The 18,761-nt window shown below is 29.8% G+C and overlaps 2 protein-coding genes across 5 annotated transcripts in view; one reads left to right on the forward strand and one right to left on the reverse strand.

The window, feature by feature from the left end:
• Positions 1–1,419: 1,419 nt before the first annotated feature.
• Positions 1,420–18,761, reverse strand: part of Gas8 (Growth arrest specific protein 8) — a 28,727-nt gene continuing 11,385 nt past the window's right edge. Inside the window, exons 3-9 of the mRNA XM_067048949.1 lie at positions 17,793–17,910; positions 17,564–17,707; positions 15,929–16,189; positions 14,404–14,571; positions 12,805–12,891; positions 12,476–12,685; positions 1,420–1,744 (exon numbers count right to left, since the gene is read on the reverse strand). Of these exons, the coding sequence (XP_066905050.1) occupies positions 1,484–1,744; positions 12,476–12,685; positions 12,805–12,891; positions 14,404–14,571; positions 15,929–16,189; positions 17,564–17,707; positions 17,793–17,910 (1,249 nt within the window). The 3' untranslated portion in view covers positions 1,420–1,483. The remainder of the gene's footprint in view (positions 1,745–12,475; positions 12,686–12,804; positions 12,892–14,403; positions 14,572–15,928; positions 16,190–17,563; positions 17,708–17,792; positions 17,911–18,761) is intronic.
• On the forward strand, positions 3,326–5,400 carry LOC106686711 (protein Loquacious). Of its 4 annotated transcripts, none has more exons than XM_014430158.3 (2): positions 3,326–3,356; positions 4,261–5,400. In XM_014430158.3, exon 2 carries the CDS (start codon positions 4,292–4,294, stop codon positions 5,243–5,245), a length of 954 nt encoding a protein of 317 aa, XP_014285644.1. In that variant the 5' UTR covers positions 3,326–3,356; positions 4,261–4,291; the 3' UTR covers positions 5,246–5,400. The 4 variants fall into 4 exon arrangements, with proteins under 4 accessions (XP_014285644.1, XP_014285643.1, XP_014285642.1 ...); XM_014430157.3 differs by lacking the exon at positions 3,326–3,356 and adding an exon at positions 3,363–3,513; XM_014430156.3 differs by lacking the exon at positions 3,326–3,356 and adding an exon at positions 3,525–3,725.

The following is an 18,761-nucleotide window of genomic DNA, read 5'->3' on the forward strand; positions in this document are numbered from 1 at the left end:
CGGTCACATGGAAATCAAAACCAGAAATTCTATTTGCTGGCGGTACAGGGTGATGGTCCTTGGACTTTCTTTGAAGTCGACACATCCAATATTGACACTGGAATTTTCCTGTATACGCTTTCTGAGAGAGATATTTTCAAATATTTTTTCCAGCATGCCTGAGTTGGAAATATAATGAATAGTTATTTAATTAAAACTGAAGAACTCGTTTGAGATTGCTTAAGTTTTACTCAATGTACAGAAAAAACAATGAGATTTCGAAATTTGCAATCCAAAATTTAGCTCGTAGTCTGAGAGAAATTGAATTAAATACTTACTTTAATATACCAACTTTTTTTATAAAAAAAAATATTACAGATCGTCTACCATGAGATAAATGCTCACGGGATGCCTCTTAAGGGACAAATAGTAGGACACTCCAGCAGGGTTAAAATAACTGAGAAGATAAACCTAGTCCATGTATGCCTAGGTATGTCCATTTCGAAATTACGAGATTTAAAGTTCCTAATAAAAGGAGTTCTGTTGGCTCCCCAGCGAGTTATAAAAATTAACTTCATGAAATAATATCGTATTGTTGCCAGAAAAAAAGGTACACGGTAGGACAATTGCAGTTTTTTCGAAGTTGAAAATATTTTTGAGGCGAAATTTTTTTATTGGTTTCTCGGGAGTTCTGATAAGGGTTCTGTTGCCTCCCCCCGCGAGTTCTAAAAATTATCCGTATGAAATAATATCGTACTGTTGCCAGAAAAAAAGATGCATGGTGACAAATAATGCACAAAAGTCGTGCGTATTTTTAATTGGTATATTTTCTGCATTAAACAACATAAATGTTTCTTTTTTTTTTTATTAGGAACTGTAAAGCTCAAATAGGAGCTACTTGAACTATGAGGATTTTTAATTTTTAAAAATTAAGGATTAAGGATATATAAAATAATAAATTGTTATGATTTAATTAAGTAACAGACGTTATTAAAATTAATATAATTCTCTAATGTTTTATCATCTCATTGGATAATTTTGACTGAAACTAGTGAACTGGGCAGAATAGCATGCAGAAACATTTTTAAAATAATTTATGTGGAGTTTAAATTGATTATATATAAAATAGAAACTTCTTACATAATAGAGAGATATAAATTTTAAATGTTAATTGTGGATCATCTGCTATTTAAAAAATGAGCCAAGTAGCTCGAAACGTAATATTATTATAAAAATTTAATTAAGTGGGAAAGTTTTGATTATTTTCCTCGATATAAAATAATTAATATAAACATTAAGAATCTAGAAAAATAATTAATAGACATTGTTGTGTGTGACATTGTGAATTTTATTGTAATCCAAAAATATGTTCAAGAAAAGTACAAAAAAATGTATTAAAAATACAAAGTAATTTGTAAAAAAAAAAAAAAAAAATAGAAACGAACAATTTTTTCAATAAAGTAAATTATATTTCCTTTAAAAACAAAATCAATAGTCAATGAAACTAAAGTTCTTCTTGTGCTTCATCATCTTTGTCTTCAATTGTTTCTTGGAAGCTGAATTTGAACATTTTGTCCATCATATGTTCAGATATAATTTTCCTTAGAACTGGTTGATAATAATCATATCTTAAAAGTTCGGGAGGTATTTTGAATTCCTTAGCCTTTGCCAAGAAATCATCTATCATTTCATCATGAAGTTTTGCCAGTTTTCCAAGCTCGATTTGAAGTTTCTCCATCCTCTTTTCTCTTTTTATCATTGCTTGCTGAAAATCAATTTTAATTAATAAATATATTGTATTTCAAAAAAATCTACAGATGGAATTATTATTTTATGGTTTGAGTTGTTTATAAAGGTTTAAACATTGTTTGTACATCTGGAGCAGGCAGGAGTGATACTAAGCAAGGGCTGAAAATGTATACAATTATACCTATATTTATAAAATTACATACAAAATTTATACAATTGCATGTTTGGTTTGCTAACTTTTTTTTAAGCCGCTGATAAAAAATCTTTCAGTGTTTTTCACTTGCGTCCCTGGGCACTGCGGAATATTCGGTAACGAACTGGCTGATATCGGGCCGCAAATGTGGTGATTTCTGAAGGAACTTCATATCGCGAAACTCTACCAAAAAAGTTAGGCCCTACGATGGGTCTAAGTGTGACCTGGTCTTAAGCCTTCTTCGTAAAATAGTTGGGATGAAGGAGTATAGTAGAGGGAGTACACAACCATGGCGAGTGACGCCAGTTGACAGTTACGAGTAACCAATATATCAGAGATGGCTAGATAAGGGGATTAATAAAACTTGAGTTACTCAAAGCGTGCTCACATTTTTTTTTTTCTGACCTCCTTTATTGAAAATATATAGATAACAATATTGATATATACATGTTTATGTCATATATATATATATATATAATGGTGCCCTTCCTTTGCCATATGGCATTATAAGGGGTTGGGGTAGGTCCGCTCCTCAGCGGGGGTTACAATTTTAGCCCAGGAGCCGCTGGCCGGAGGGTACAAGAACGGGTGTTGCTAATGTTTGATGTTGATAATGGTTTTTTGAATTACTATTAATTCTCAGGTACGTTTTTGTTGGGAACATTAAATATTCTGAAAAATAATGTTTTATAATGAATATAAAATAATCTTTTTTTTTTATTAAATAGCTTTCTCAATTATATCATAAACAATTATTTATTTGTATCAAAATTTATATTTTAATGTTTTCCTTAAAAAAAATTAATTGTTTTATTAACTGTTCTTAGAAAACATTAATAGAAAAAGTGACCAAGTTAATTTAATTTTATACTCACTCCTTACTTTTTAGAACAGTAAATATATTTTGGGATCCTTAATAATCTCATTGAAATGAATCTGAACAGAACAAAGAGAAAAGCACAAATCTCTCGAGAAAGGCTCATTGGATTTCCATTAAAGATATACCAAATTATTGAAAATAAAATTTACTATAACTTATATTCCCTTCACGTTTGCGATTCAATGGACGGTTATATCGATAATTAAATTAATGTATGAAATCCCTGTTGACTTCAACATAACATTGCCTTCAAGGAGCGTGACCTAATCCCCACCCCTAGCCTCATTTTTGCTGAGAAGGAGAGAAGGTACCCCCCTGATAAAAATATCTGGAGATCAGAAAGTGTCCTGTCTCCCCCTTTCCTCGCGAAAAACTGTAGCAGGGCAACGAAATAGCGTAAAAACTTTAAGAACTTGCATAGTTTTGTTAGTTTACTAGTACACATTTATCAAGATAATCTATTTTAAAGAAATGTTTAACGATGTAAAACTTTGTGGCAACACTGAGTCACCGTAACCTTCCTAGTTGCAATATTATTAAACAATTTAAGTGTTGGTAAGGAAGATGTCAATTGACTTGTTCATGTAAAATAATAACAGTGTTATTTGTACATGTACTCTAATATTACAATGAATTCAAACTTACTAACAAGAACAATTTAAGATTTAAATAAGTAAAACCTACTTTCAATATTACAATAATCAACAAAAAGGTGGGCATATGTTTGTAAGTTACAAAATGTGACTAAAAACTAAATTAGCATTCTTCGAAAATAAATCAGCATTATTCTCGCAGTACTTGTAAAATCAAAGTTGATCGAAATTACAAAATAAATGATAGAAAAACGGAAATGTCAACAACTAATAACATAACAGAGAGGTTCAGGAAACGTAACCTAAAGAAGAGTTGGTCGTCCTAGAATTTGTAATAAATTCTATTCTTATAAAATAATTAATAAATATTATAAACAGCTTTATGAGAACAATAAATATAGGAGTATTAATGCTTTCATGATATAACTTGTATTTTATGTTTACATCGATTCTTCAAAATCAATATAATCAGATCACTGAAAATCGATAACTTGGATAACCAGCAGCTTAGTCTAGCTCTTTTGACAGGTTTAAGTCTGTTTCTGCTGGAAAGGGTTGACGTGGTTTCATTCATATTTATTTTTCACCCTTATTAAACTCATGTAAATATATTGGCTTGAGAAGAGGTCAGGGCTTAGGCTATCTGTAAGTTTTCAAATTCATTTTATTTTTTTTTGTTCTGTTGCAAATTGAGTTTTCAGCTCCTTCAGTTTCTTTGCACATGATAATCTATGAATGATCAATTTGAAACTTGATTTTCTTATTATTATTTATCATTGCCTGATTTTTTTAGTTAGTGAATATTGACTTTAATATTTGTAATAGTAATTTATTTTCTTTATTTTCTTATAAATTTTTTCTTTTAGCTCTATATCTTACACAAATTCTGGACTAGCCATGGATTTGAAGACTCCAGTTTCACTTCTTCAGGAGCATTTGGTCAAGGAAGGTATTTTACCAACTTACCAATTGATTCATTGTGGAACTGGAACCCATCAACCCTATTTTGAATATGAAGTTAAAGCCAGAAATATATCTGCAGTCGGTAAGGGAAGGTCTAAAAAAGAAGCTAAACAAGAGGCTGCTAAATTGTTACTTTGTCAATTGGAAGGGGAGACAATTTGGAAAGAAGAGACACCATTAATTTCACCGCATATCCCTAGTGTGAAAGGGAATTTGATTGGAGCACTGCAAGAGTATTGTATACAACACTCTATTCCATATCCTCAATACGAGTTTGTTTCAGATGAAGGGAATTTAACTGCCCATATATTTGTTAAACGATGTACCGTTTTGTCATACACAACGGAAGGTAAAGCTTCTACTAAACAGCAGGCCAAACATCTTGCTGCAAAGGCGATGTTGTCAAAGTTACACAATGTTGAGGAGAAAGTCATTGATATGTCATTAAGTAAAATTGAAGAAAAAAAAGAACTTACTCTCAAAGCTTATAACAAAACAATGGAGGCATTTCAAAAGAATTTACATGAAAGGCAAGACAGAACACTCGCTTCTACAAACACAATGAAAAATCTGTTGAATTTTGCTGACTACTTTAGAAATAAAATTGGGCCTCGATCCACAGCGCTTAATTCCTTAAAAAATATGGACGATGAACTATTGGAAAACCATAAAGATCCCCGAGGTCTGTTGAGCCTTATTATGGAAGAATTAGGCTATAAATTCAAGTATGAATTTTTGAATTCTAAGTCTTCAGATATGTTCTTGTGTAATCTTTTGGTTAATGAAATAAGTATAAATTGCATGGGTGCAGCAAAATGTAAAACTGATGCACAGAAAAAAGCTGCAATAAATACACTTAAAGTATTATTAGTATTGTCTAAACCATGATCAAACGTATAAATATTTTTAAATGATTTTTTAACAAAATAAATACATATAATGTTTAGAATTTTTTTATGTTTATGTTTAGATCTTAAAAATTTTATAAATATTTTAATACATGATATTGTTATTAATAAAATATAAAGAAATGTGCAGTTTCATTTATTTCCCTTTTTACTTTATTACTTAAAACATTGATGTACCCACTACTACACCCTAGACTACAACTTCTCAATATGGTTAGAATGTGCCTTAAAATATTAGTCATTAGACTTTAACAGCTCATAATTAAATATACTAGATTGAAAAATACATGTTATAATTCAATGGCTACTTTAACCACTATGTTATGATTTATCAATCAAAAGTGTGTGTGAGTATAAATATTACTTCAATGAGTAATGGCTAAATTAAAACTTTTTAAGAAATGAAATTTATTGAAACAGCTACAGAATCAAATAGATTAAGAAGGTTTGGGTCGCAGTCACGAAAAACAAAGAAGTATTGGAAAATTGTGTGAAATAAATAAAAGGAAGATGGTCAAACTGTGATAAAAAAAAAAAAACTCAATTGGTAATTAAACTATTTAATGTGAGCCAACTTTTCATTTCACGTTAAAGAGCTTACTGAATGAAAGGAAATAAAAACACAAATGTTTGTGTTTACTTCTATTCAATAAGCACTGCTCTATGGGGCGAAAGGTTGGCTCACATTGAACAGTTAAATTACAATTTGAGTTTTTTTTTACCATACATCTTCTTTTTAAATTAAAGTTCTTTTTACTATTTATCAAGTGCCTAAGTTTAACACAAATTGCAGGTGTTTATCCGGGATGGAGTAAGCTGATTTTAGATTATAAAAGTAACAAGCACAAATATTAAGATATAAAAATTTTAAAATTATTTATTATATGATTGTTTGAGAGTGGTTTATTTTATTATTAACATACACAATTTTGATCCATTTTACTCTCAACTTTTATTCTTAAAAAACTCTAATGTTTCAGCCCTCAGGCCATTCTCGAGGAGACAACCTTAAATATTGATGTCATTGTTTTTAATCTCATTTACAGACTAAATTGCCCATATCACATACAACTTTTTATATCTTAAATTTAAAAACCTCCTACCGGCCTATCTCTTTGTTACCTATGATAGGCAAAATCCTTGAGAAACTCATCTTGAAATGCCTGTATCCCATCCTTGATTCCAACCGCATAATCTCAGATCACCAGTTTGGATTCCGAACATCCCACTCCACTATCCAGCAATGCCATCGTGTGGTTGATGTTGTCTTGTCTTTATTCAAGCGCGGAGTGTACTGCTCGGGTGTCTTTCTTGGTGTAGAACAGGCTTTTGATCGAGTCTGGCACCCAGGACTGCTATACGAGATCCATAAATTCCTACCCCCTACATACTTCCTCATTATCCATCCTTATCTCTCCGACAAATTATTTCAATTAAATTACAACGGCGCTTATTCATCCCTGTTCTGTCAGTCTGCTGGTGTACCTCAGAGTAGTATCCTTGGTCCTATCCTTTATACACTTTTCACAGCTGACATACCAACCCATCCTCACCACGTATGCCGATGGCACATGTATATTGTCAATGAACAATGATCCTTACATTGTATCCCAAGCCCTCCAACCCACATCACCACCCTTAAAGAATGGTGCCAAAATTGGAGGATTAAAATTAATTCCAATAAATCCCACTAAATCACATTTACCCTTCGTCGACCATGACCTCTTGCCCTACAGTATCCCTTAATAATACCCCACTTATTCCTGTTGAACAGATTCGTTACTTAGGACTACATCTCTACAAACGACTGAAAAGACAGGAAATTGCTCATTGATTTCGACTATTACAATATTTACTAGATAAACGGTCTAAATTGCCAATTCATTGCAAAAGACTGATCTACATGACTATTATAGCTCCACTAAACCATCAAATTCCTCCCGAATTCAATCCTTACAGTCCAAAATCCTTAATGCTCCTTATTTTGTCACAAATCAAGTTATCCTTCAGGACCTCAATGTCTCATATGTTGCCGATTTGTCCAAAACCATATACCATTCCTTCCATGATAAACTTCCCAACCACCCAAATCCACTTGTTTCCAACCTGGCTTCTCCTTCATTACCTAATAATCCTCCTAGGCATCTGAAAAGAAGATGGCCTCGAGAACTTCTCCTCTAGAAATGTTATTGGAGTTCTATCAATTCTCCACATGTTTGTATCATGTCACTATGTCACCTACAGCAAATTTACTTGTTGTATATATTTTTATACAGTTGTAAATATCAATAAATAAATTATTTAAAAAAAAAAAAATTTAAAAACCCTTTTATACAAATAATCTCCTCTCTATCACTTATAACAGAACCTTCTGTTATAAGTGATAAATATAAGTGAAAAAGAGACTGTTTGTATAAAAGGGTTTTTTAATTTAAGATATAAAAAAGTTATATGTGACTTGGGCAATTAGCCTGCAAATGAGATTAAAAACAATGACATCGATATTTAAAGTTGTCTCTTTGAGAATGGCCTGAGGACCGAAACGGAAATTTTTTTAAGAATAAAAGTTAAGAGTAAAATGGATCAAAATTGTATATGTTAATAATAAAAATTTTTATAATATTATTATTCATTAAAAATAAGATATTATTAAAAACAGATATTGAGGTGACAGTATAAAAATACATCCATATAAAATTAAATAAAAAATAGAAAGTTAAAGATCAATTCCAAACATATATAATAGCTTAAATAGAAATCAGTTATCGATTGATAACAAAAATCTATTACTGATCTAGCAATAAGTAATTAACTAATAAATTAATAAAACTAAAGTAGTTATAATTGATAAAGTTCAGAATTAATCTTTCAGTTAATATATCTCCTGGGTCAGTAAACAAATTGTTTGTTTATATATCTTTTTTATCTGTTCATTAGTATTTAATTTAATATATCTATTTGGTATTCATCTTTAACTTTTTTACTATAATTGATTTACTTTCGGGTTGTTTTTTTATATGAATGTACGAGTACTTTTATACCTTCACTTTTGTCAACCTGTGAGTTAGTTTTGTATTTATAAGTTTATAGATGATAGATATTTAAATAATGTTAAGGAGGAAGCTTTATGAATAGATATGGGTATTGGAATCTCATATTTGGCAGATGGATAGATAAACATAGAGTTAGGAGGTCGATAATATAGAAGGATTTTTTGGTTCTTGAGGTTTGGAATATAAACGCACCAAGAAGGTATAGTCTACGGTTTTCTAGAATAGAGCCAGCTTTGCTCGGAATAATACTGAGAGATATGAGCATCAAGGAATAATGAAGATGAATTTTATGAAGCAGTTCATTAACTTTTCAGTATCATATCTTATTTCACCAGACAGTCCTCCATACATAGGCATTCATCTTACTAGTTACAAATATTATACTACAAAATCACAAGCTATTATGAAACAAGGAAACACTGGTTGAAAAAATTCAGTTTTCTAAATATACGTCATGTTATTGGTCATCATTTCTGAAATTCCCTCTTCGTTGCCTTGCAATTATAATCTGCTGAGAAGACAAGAAAATTAAAAATATACATTTACTAATCAACAGGAAACAATGAAGAATACAAGGAAACTAGGAGTAAGTATTGATTGTTTGTTAGTGGGTTACCCCAATTGCTGTTTTCAAAACAATATGCTTTCATTCATTGCTGTGCACTTAGCTTGTTCTTCTACAGAGATCTCACTGGTGCAGCTCCTTGTCTTCCCAGAGAGAAGTGAGTAGCGCCCACAGGTTCCTTCCATCCGTACAGGAAGGCTTTATTGTGCAGATAGCTGAGGGTAGAAGTAAGTAACTGCATTATGTTTCTTCTGCTATTGAGGGGTACATTCAAAGCCTCCAAAAGTTCCTATTTACTTGTGAAATGCCTCCCTTTCATTCTTTTTTTTTTTTTCAGCTGAAGGAAAAACCACAGTCTTCCTCTGGGCTGTAGGGAAGGATTGCTACAACAGTTTTATTCCAGTTCTGGCCAAATCTTAAGTGCAAAATAAAAAAAGGTTGTGCTGAAGCATTATCATCGTGAAGGAACCCATGACTCCATTCTAAGATCAATCAAAATTTCTGGAGAGCATCAACTTTCCTCGGTGTATCTCTTACCTGTTCACGGTTTTCTGCATTTCTAATGCCACTCACTCCATAGCACCCTTTACACTAAAATATATTGTTAACATTCTCTTCTTAACAGATCTGAATTTCAGGACAGTTACTGGGGTATCCTCATTTGCAAACAATTACACTTAGCTCTGAGTCTTAGCTGGGACATGATAGTAGTAAAGCCCTGATGAACTTCTTCAGCATTTCACCGCACAATGAGCCATTTGAACTCCAGTCAAGCTATGGAGTACCCAATGAGTACAAATCTTGGTGACTTGAAGGCAATTGCACAGAACTGCAGGTACATTAATGCCCAAGGACTCTTCTATCTTATAGTAGGTTCTCCCTGGTCTGTCTCAAGTACTTTCTCAACACCATTAATGGTTTCTTCAGTCATCGATGAAGTTAAACGATCTGATCTTAGAGCAGCCTCAAGCTGAAATTTCTACTTAACAACACCCATTGAGGAGGACTCTTTCCAAGCACACCAGAATTTCCTCCAAACACCTGAACACTTAACCCATGTGCAAAGATAGTATAAAACCACTCTGTATTCAATTTTGGCCAGAATCACATCTCTGATACCTTCCTCGAACACAGTCAAAAGGGAAATGATCCTAGCCCAGTGACTCAGCCAGCTACTGCACAAGTTGGGATAGGTCTACGTATGCTCCAAACATTCCCCTCCTCACATAAACCCAACACTCGTATTACAAAATTTCCTCTTTGTTCTAACAACACAAAATTTGAACCCCTTCCTCCACTATCTTTTTTTTGTCGTGATTTTGACTTCTCTATCTTTATTTTATTCTGTTTATAATTTAATTAATTATCTATTGATCCACTACTTTTGTTTTGATATCTATTTTATACTTTTTATTTCGCTTTTTTTCTCTTCAAACTTTCTTCTTATCTATTTAATAATGTTTATCTTTCTGTTATATTTTTTGCATCGATTAATTTTGCATACCAAAAAGACATTAAAATATTGCTACATAAATAATATTTAATAGTATCTAGTCGACAGATTTTTTATTATGAAGAAAATAGTCATGATCTAATCCTTTTTTTTTTTTATAAGTGGTACAATTAATGATTTGTAATTGCATCCTTCCTGGGTCAAAAAAAAAAATCGGAAAAACTTTTTTTTTTTACCCAAAATATTGAGGTGAAGGTATAAAATGACATCCATATAAAAATAAATAACTACACCTTGGTCTTTTGAAAAATAAAATTAACGTCAATATGACTCAACCAATCTACACCACACTTGATAGTGGTTTAGGACCCCATTAACTGGACCAAAGGGCACAAACTGGATCTAATTAAACAAATTAGAACAGGAGATATACTATAAAACGTTTGAAAAGTTTTTCTTTATTTGAAACTAATACTTTGCCCTTATAAGAGCATTTAATCCATATTTTGTTATTGTAGGTTAAAATAGGAAACATTCATCTTTCCAATGGTTGTATTAACGTAGGAATTGGATAAAATGCAGAGGAGTTATGAACGATTTTATAAACAATGGTCACCAGAATAAAAAAAGAATCCTCCAAATAAACCAAGGTGAAAAATATCTAATTTTTAATTTCTTTGAATAATGGTATTTGATGGTTTCATACGACACTAAAAACTAATATAATTTAGTAAATAAATCAATTGGTATCCTTATTAAGTCCCAACATTCTTTATTATATCAATAGTCCAACGTTTCTGCCAATTCGGCCATCCTCAAGAAGAATCTTAAATATAAATACACACCTCACATCAAAATTAAAAAAAATATTTCACAGGCTTTTTGGCCAGGTCATCAAAATCACCCTATTTTTTTAGATCTTCATTAATTTTAGATTAAAAATAGACTATCCACTATTAGATAAACAAACTATTTATAACCTTCCACACACATTGGCCGAAACTTGGACTATTGATTTAATAAAGAATGTTGAGATTTAATAAGAATACCAATTGATTTATTTAATAAATTATATTAGTTTTTAGTGTCGTATGAAACCATCAAATACCATTATTCAAAGAAATTAAAAATTAGATATTTTTCACCTTGGTTTATTTGGAGGATTTTTTTTTTATTCTGGTGACCATTCCTTATAAAATCGTTCATAACTCAAATTGGCCGGAACGTTGCACTATTGATAAAATAAATACTGTTGAGAATAAACAAGAATACCATTTGATTTATTTAATAGATAAATACCAGTCTCAAGAATTTGAATAAATTATGTACTAATATCATTTGTTTTTTTCTAAAAAAAATTTTGTTGACCTGCTTTACTGTTACCTCATTATATTTTTCTTTTTAGTGAGTAAAAAATCATTTAATAGAATCAATAATATTTCTTTCTTATTCTTTAGGAAGAGCAATTTGATTGGCAAACAATAATAATGAAATTTTTAATTATATTTTTTTCAATTTCTTGAGACTGGTTTTTATTTATTAAATAAATCAAATGGTATTCTTGTTTATTCTCAACAGTATTTATTTTATCAATAGTCCAATGTTCCGGCCAATTCGGCAATCCTCAAGGACAATCTTCAAATATAAATTTTCACCTCATATGAAAAATTAAAAAAAATGTTTTGCAGAATATAAGTCAAAATAACCCTATTTTTTCAAAACTTCATTAATTTTTAACACTTTCAATTTTCAATTACTTTACACTACACTATCATGTAAACATTATTTATAAAATATAATTATACAATTTTTGAATTATTATCATGTTTCATGTTGAGGTGAGAATTTATATTTGAAGATTGTCCTTGAGGATGGCCTAATTGGCCGGAACGTTGGACTATTGATAAAATAAATACCGTTGAGGCTAAACAAGGATACCATTTGATTTATTTAATAAAAATGCTAAATTATATTAGTAACTTTTTTATTACTGAAAAAATTGGGCCAGCCTATAATCTTCCTGAGAAAATCCTGAACATTTAACAAAAAGCCCCATAACAATGAGATGAACAATATGGCAGTACATAAAGTACGAACAAACAAATATTCATTAATATATATTGGATTAAAGACAATTACCTGGAGCTTATTAGCTGCATGGATTATTGTTTTAGGGTCAACATTTGTTTTATGGATTAGTTGAGCTACTTGAATTTCTTTCCTTTCTAGTTCTGATTCTAAAACTGAAATCTTCTTTTCCAAAACATTTACTCTTAATGCATTTTTCTTCTGAATATTTAAAATGAATGTTGAGTAATGAGCCTTTATCTCATCTTTTTCAAATTCCAGCTGAAAAATAATTTGTATAAATTATTATAAAAAAATATATATTTTTTTTATATTTATTCATCCATCAAGCGAATACCAAATTTCTTTATCTATTGAAGCTGGTAGCTTTGATTTCTTACCTTTTCAATTTCCATTTCGGACACATCTTTCTTTGTTGTGATTTCATCAAAATTTTTCTGAAGTGAAGAAAACCTGCGATGCATTTCCTACAAATAAAGAATGAATAATTTAGTACAACTATACTGTTTTTATAAATTTTTTTTAAGGTAATATTGTGAATAAAAAAAATTGATATTTGTATCTTAAATTTCATAATAACACACCGATAATTCGATCCACATTTTAACTCTACGAGACATTTTAGAAGCTTTTTAAAAGTTATTGATGAATAGCTCATTAGCAGTGATGTACTAATCTGAATTAAAATAGAAATGGTCGTTTTATTTCAGAAACAATAACCTCGTTTGGAAAAGGACAGTTTTTAGTTTTATAAGTGATGAGTGCATGGCTGTTGTGATTTATATTACTATTTTTCCATTTTTTTCTCACCCTTCTTTTAGTGCCCCTAAAGCAAATACAATATTACACTTGGCATAAATTATTTTTCCGTTTGTTATTTATAATAATAATAATAATAAACTATTATATAAAATGAAAGCTGACCCACTTCCTAACTGTCAATATGTCCTGAAACAAGTTCAGGTGAAAGCTGAACAATTTATTGGAATTGTTCTATGATTACAGATCACACCGTGGTTAATAACAAACCGGACATAGTCTTAATAGACCATAAAGCGATAAATGGATAAGTGATTGATATTGCTGTCCCAACTGACAACCATATCAATAAATCAGTATTGGAAAAGATCAGAAAATACCAAGATTTAAGCTAAGAATTTTGAAAACTTTATAAACTTGAACATATAAAGGTTTTTATGTACCTATAAGGTATTACCACATATCCAGTGGTAATATCTTGCAATGGCCTCATTCCAGATGATACCATCCACTCAGTCGAAAATTTGAAGCTGCCAGAAAAAGTATTAGAAGGACAGAAAGCAGTTCTCCTCGCAATGTGAGTATCGTACGAAAGTTTTAAAATATATTCGTATTTTAAAATTTGAGTCTAACCCTTGACTTTGGTCTAGTTAGGTGAATATTTATCTATTGCTAAGAAAGTGTGAAATTCTAGAATAATAATAATATTTATATTATTTTTATAGTTATCTTATTATTTAAATATAACAGGAGGAGAAAGTAATGTATCAGAAAACCTATGTTTATTTTTCGAGTGAACTTTGGAACCACCAATCAGAAGACAAACTCATCCTCTTTCCTCCTCACCCTTTCATGCCTTTTACTACCACTGCTGCATCATGCTCAGCAACACAAAACTTTTGAGAACTGCAATCACCCAATACTATGGTAAGAAAATGAATCTTATGTAAAGTATTTCAAAAATAAATTTATGGAATTCCATTTCTTAATTAATGGTTGTTCTCATTTTCTTGCCACCTAATACTTCTGGGTTGCTATTTATTTATAATGAATAGTTACTAAACATCACTCTTTTTCAAATAATTCCTTGAGGTACTGCCATCGAACCACAGCTTTAAGTCAAAACCCTTCACTTCACTTTCATATATAATAAAGTTATGAAAATTACATTTAACCTTTTTTTTTAAACTTTAATGTCATGAAATTCTACTCAAACTTACAAATAAAGATGATTTATTTTTCTTGTAGTCTTCCAATTGCTTCTCAAGCAATCGAGTACGTTCCTTTGCATCTTCTAAAGGCTTTACTAACGTGTTGTTCTCCATCTTTAATTTTGCTATTAAATTTTTCATTTTTCCATTTTCTGATTTTAATCCAACTAGCTCCTCCTAAAATATAGTGATAAATTAGTTAACTGAAATAGGATCTAGATTTTTGTAATCAATCCAATATTTGATCAACCAATGCTATGATGCATTTACGAATATGATAACTTTTATGAACACTATTATAAACTTTATATAAAACATTAATAATAATAAAACATTTAAATAAGAAAAGTAAATTGTACTTCGTATAGTTGGGTCAATGTTAAAATTGATCAATTGCTATTATTTTAAACCTAATTTGATCATTTGATTTTATTTATTTTATAAAATGAAGTTTATTTCATCCCTTGCTTAAATTTGTAAGAATTATAAACTCTAGATTTACAGATTGAATACGTGTTTTCTGATGATAATATTTAATTTTTTGGAAGATATACAAACCATTTCAAAATTCCTTACCATTTATTTATTCATCTAAAATGTTTAACATTTCATACCTTCTACAGTCCATTTTCAAATTCACATATTCTATTGATCATACTTGTCACAATTTTAATTTTAATTCAAAAAGATTCTTTATTAAAAATCTTGTAATCTATATAATCAATGATTCAGTTGAAATAATTATCTGATGTGATAGTCACACCATTTCAGGAAATTTTGTTCAATTAGGACAAAAATTTATTAATAAAATATAATATTTTTATGCAGCAATGTAATAAACAGGATTACGAGATGTTTTTTAAATATCTTAATCTCTGTTATTATAATCACTGTAACAATATAGAAACATTGTTATTGGTTTTAATGAAATATAATTAAAAAAATTAAAACAAGGAATAGTACTTTTCATTCACAAGATCTAATCACAAATGAAACTCATCCAGTGGAACATATAACTTTAAGATTAAATAAATCTCTTATAATACCATTAATCAGCTAATGGAGGTAAAACTTGATGCTTATCCCAAAAAGAATGCTGTTAATTGAAAGTGTTCAAAAGGTTAAAAGGAAAATTTATAGAGCAACAAAAATAAATGATGAATGAAAAATTAAGAGTAACATTGAAGTTGAGACTTTTTTAAACAATAAAAGTATTAGTAACTGTCAAAGCAAATAAGCTAAAATGGGTAAAATAATTTATCTGGGCCTAGGGTAAAAGAGTATGGAGTTGTTGGTAGACCAAAAAGCAAGTGGACTAATGAAGTGGAAAGAGATACAAGGGAGCTGGGAGTCCGCAATTGGAAGAGAGATTTGCAGAGAGAAAGGAAAAAGTTAACTCAGGAATCCAAAGGACATGTTGATCTATAGTGCTAGGGATTTGGTTATGCAAATATTACAGGCTTAAATTAAATAATTACAATTAAAATAAACGATTAATGTCCTAAATCAACTGTGTATAAATAACCAAACTTACTTTCATATCCGATATTAATTCTAAATTGTTATCTGTTATTTTCTTATAGTAAGTTTTCATTTCTACCAAGTCTTTCACATGATTTCCTTCTAACGTATGGATGACATCATTTTTGTTTTCAACTATTTGTGTGATTTCCATTTTATTCTTCGTTTCATAATAGTTTTTTATTTTTTGTAACCTCTTCTCTGCTTTAATTGACATCTCTTCGATTTTTTTCATAAATTCGTCTCTTATACCAAAAAGTTCTTCTCCATGTTTCTGTAAATAATTTTTTGGTTGTTATTATTTAATCATATATAATTGAAGGATAATATTTAATAAAGAAAGGTATTCAAAATAGTAAAATAAAAAAAACTAGTTGGAAGATTATTGATTGACCGTGTGTAAAGATTAAAGGAATATGGTCTGGGTGCGGTCAAAAAAACTCAAATAGTAGAATTATACTATTTTATTGAGCCAACGTTTTGCCCCACGTTACAGGGCTTCGTCAGGGCTAAAAAAGATACAAACACATAGTTACAAAAGGAAAAAAAAACATAAGTGTAAAATAACAGGGGTATAAAATGTAAAAATCTTACTTTTTTACAAAAAAAAAATCAAAAAAATCTTACTTTTTTACATTTTATACCCCTGTTATTTTACACTTATGTTTTTTTTTTTCTTTTGTAACTATGTGTTTGTATCTTTTTTAGCCCTGACGAAGCCCTGCAACATGGGGCGAAACGTTGGCTCAATAAAATAGTATAATTCTACTATTTGGGTTTTTTTGACCGCACCCGAACCATATTCCTTTCAAAAAAACTAGTTATTAGAAACCAATGTTTAGACCCATATTACTGGTCTTCATCGGGGCTAATTAAACAAAATATAAAACATAGCAAACTACTTTAGGAATATAAGATGAAAAATAGGAAATTATTTTAAAATTAACTGATTAAATTAGAAGACAGTAAAAGTTGAAAAGGATAAAATATTAATAACCAATAATAAAAATAAAATACAATGCCTTGAAATGAAATGAATTTAGTATTACTATTTTATTCTTTACTTTATTTATAATTAATATTTTATTCTATTCAATTAAACTTCCATAGACCTTTAACCTATTCTGTTCACTTCTCTAAAGCTTTTGATTTGTCATCTTATGGTCATACATTTTTTTGAATTTTGTCCTTTAGAAGAAATGAAATGTGGATAACACATTGGTTTCTAATACATAAATTTTTCATTATTTTTAGTACATTTCTGACCACCACTGATAAATAATTTTGCTTTTTAAAATGATAAATATGTTTATCACTTCTGAACTTCATTTGATATTATCTGGTTTTCACATCAAATATCAATAATTGATTAAGTATGAATAAATAATATTACAGTTGATATAATATTGAATTTTTAAGTAATTTATAGTAATGAATTTATTTATTTAATTAATTAAGGGAAAATGAACTATTTCTTCAATCATCATTTTTTTTCATATATATATATTCGATTTATTTGCAATGATTTCTAAACAATATTAAATTTCCAAAGTACCTTAAACCCAGAAAATTTTAAATCTTAAACAAGCAAGTTTTTAAAAAATAAGGAAATGAAATTAAAATTAAAAAATTTTTAAATTTTTGAAACCTGTAAAACAGTTCTCAATTCTTCTTCGTGTGATAGTTGTTCTTCAACAATTTGTTTTTTTAATTCCTCTTTTTCCTGAATCAGGATTGCCTCTTGTTTATGATATTCTTCTTGGGCTATTTTCAGTGCTACCATGTTCTCTGCCTAAAATATTATTTTTACTTATAAATCTAATTCTGTCGATCAAATTATATAAAATACAGAATTAGAAAATAAAATTGAAAAATACCTTAATCTCAGTGAGTTTACACTGATGTTCATAAACTAAGTGTTTAATTTTTTCATTAAATGCTTTGATTTCAGCTTCATGTTTCTCATCTGCTTCCTCCAATTCTCTTTCTTTATTTCTATAATTTGTTTTATGAACTATTTATTCTTAATATTTAAGAATTTTATAATATATGAGCATTTCAAAAACTAAAAGAAATTGTCATTTAAAACTTAGAAACAACTGTTGAATTTATGTAACATAACTTATAAACACTATACCATATTATATGTAGTTTGTATAACATGATAGGATCAATAAATTTATATTGATGGTGAGCTCTGAATTGCATATGGAGGGCAACTTAGGGTGACGAGGTGGTTGTGTTGAATTCCGACTCTAATTATCAATGTGAGGTACTCTAAAGCAGAAGGCCTTCACAATGAATGCTCAAGTAGGTATGGTAGCTGGTTAGGAGGTGACAGGATGATTCTTATGGGAGAAAGCTGGACGTCCTCAAAGGAAGGAAACTTCGCTTTACTGTGTACTAGTCTGCAGTCACAAATGTGGAATGCAAGTCTAGAACGGGTACTAGCCACTCTAAGGGGTTCTTTGCAGAAAGGTAACTTCGTTCAACATAGTACTTGTCTGGCAAGCATGAAGGGATAGGCAAATCCTGACTTCATGCAAGTCACAGGTCCTTACGATAGGAGTCACAGTAAATAAGAAGGAAACTAGTTCCAGAAAGGTCACAGAAATAAAATCAATAAATGTTTCCAATATTATACACTAGAATGTATTGGTCCACAATGCACATTGCTGTAATCTGCCTCCTAAGTTAGTGATTTCCAACTTTTTTTTTTTTTTAACCTCCTAAATAGAGTTCTACAAATGCGTAGTTTCTCTACATCCTGTATCATATCATTATGATCAAATTTACTGGTTGTATTTTGTTATACAGTTGTAAATATCAATAAATAAATAAATAAA

This window comes from Halyomorpha halys, unplaced genomic scaffold (genome assembly GCF_000696795.3).
Source record: "Halyomorpha halys isolate HHAL.00 unplaced genomic scaffold, Hhal_1.1 Scaffold863.1, whole genome shotgun sequence".
NCBI classification, from domain to species: domain Eukaryota; kingdom Metazoa; phylum Arthropoda; class Insecta; order Hemiptera; family Pentatomidae; genus Halyomorpha; species Halyomorpha halys.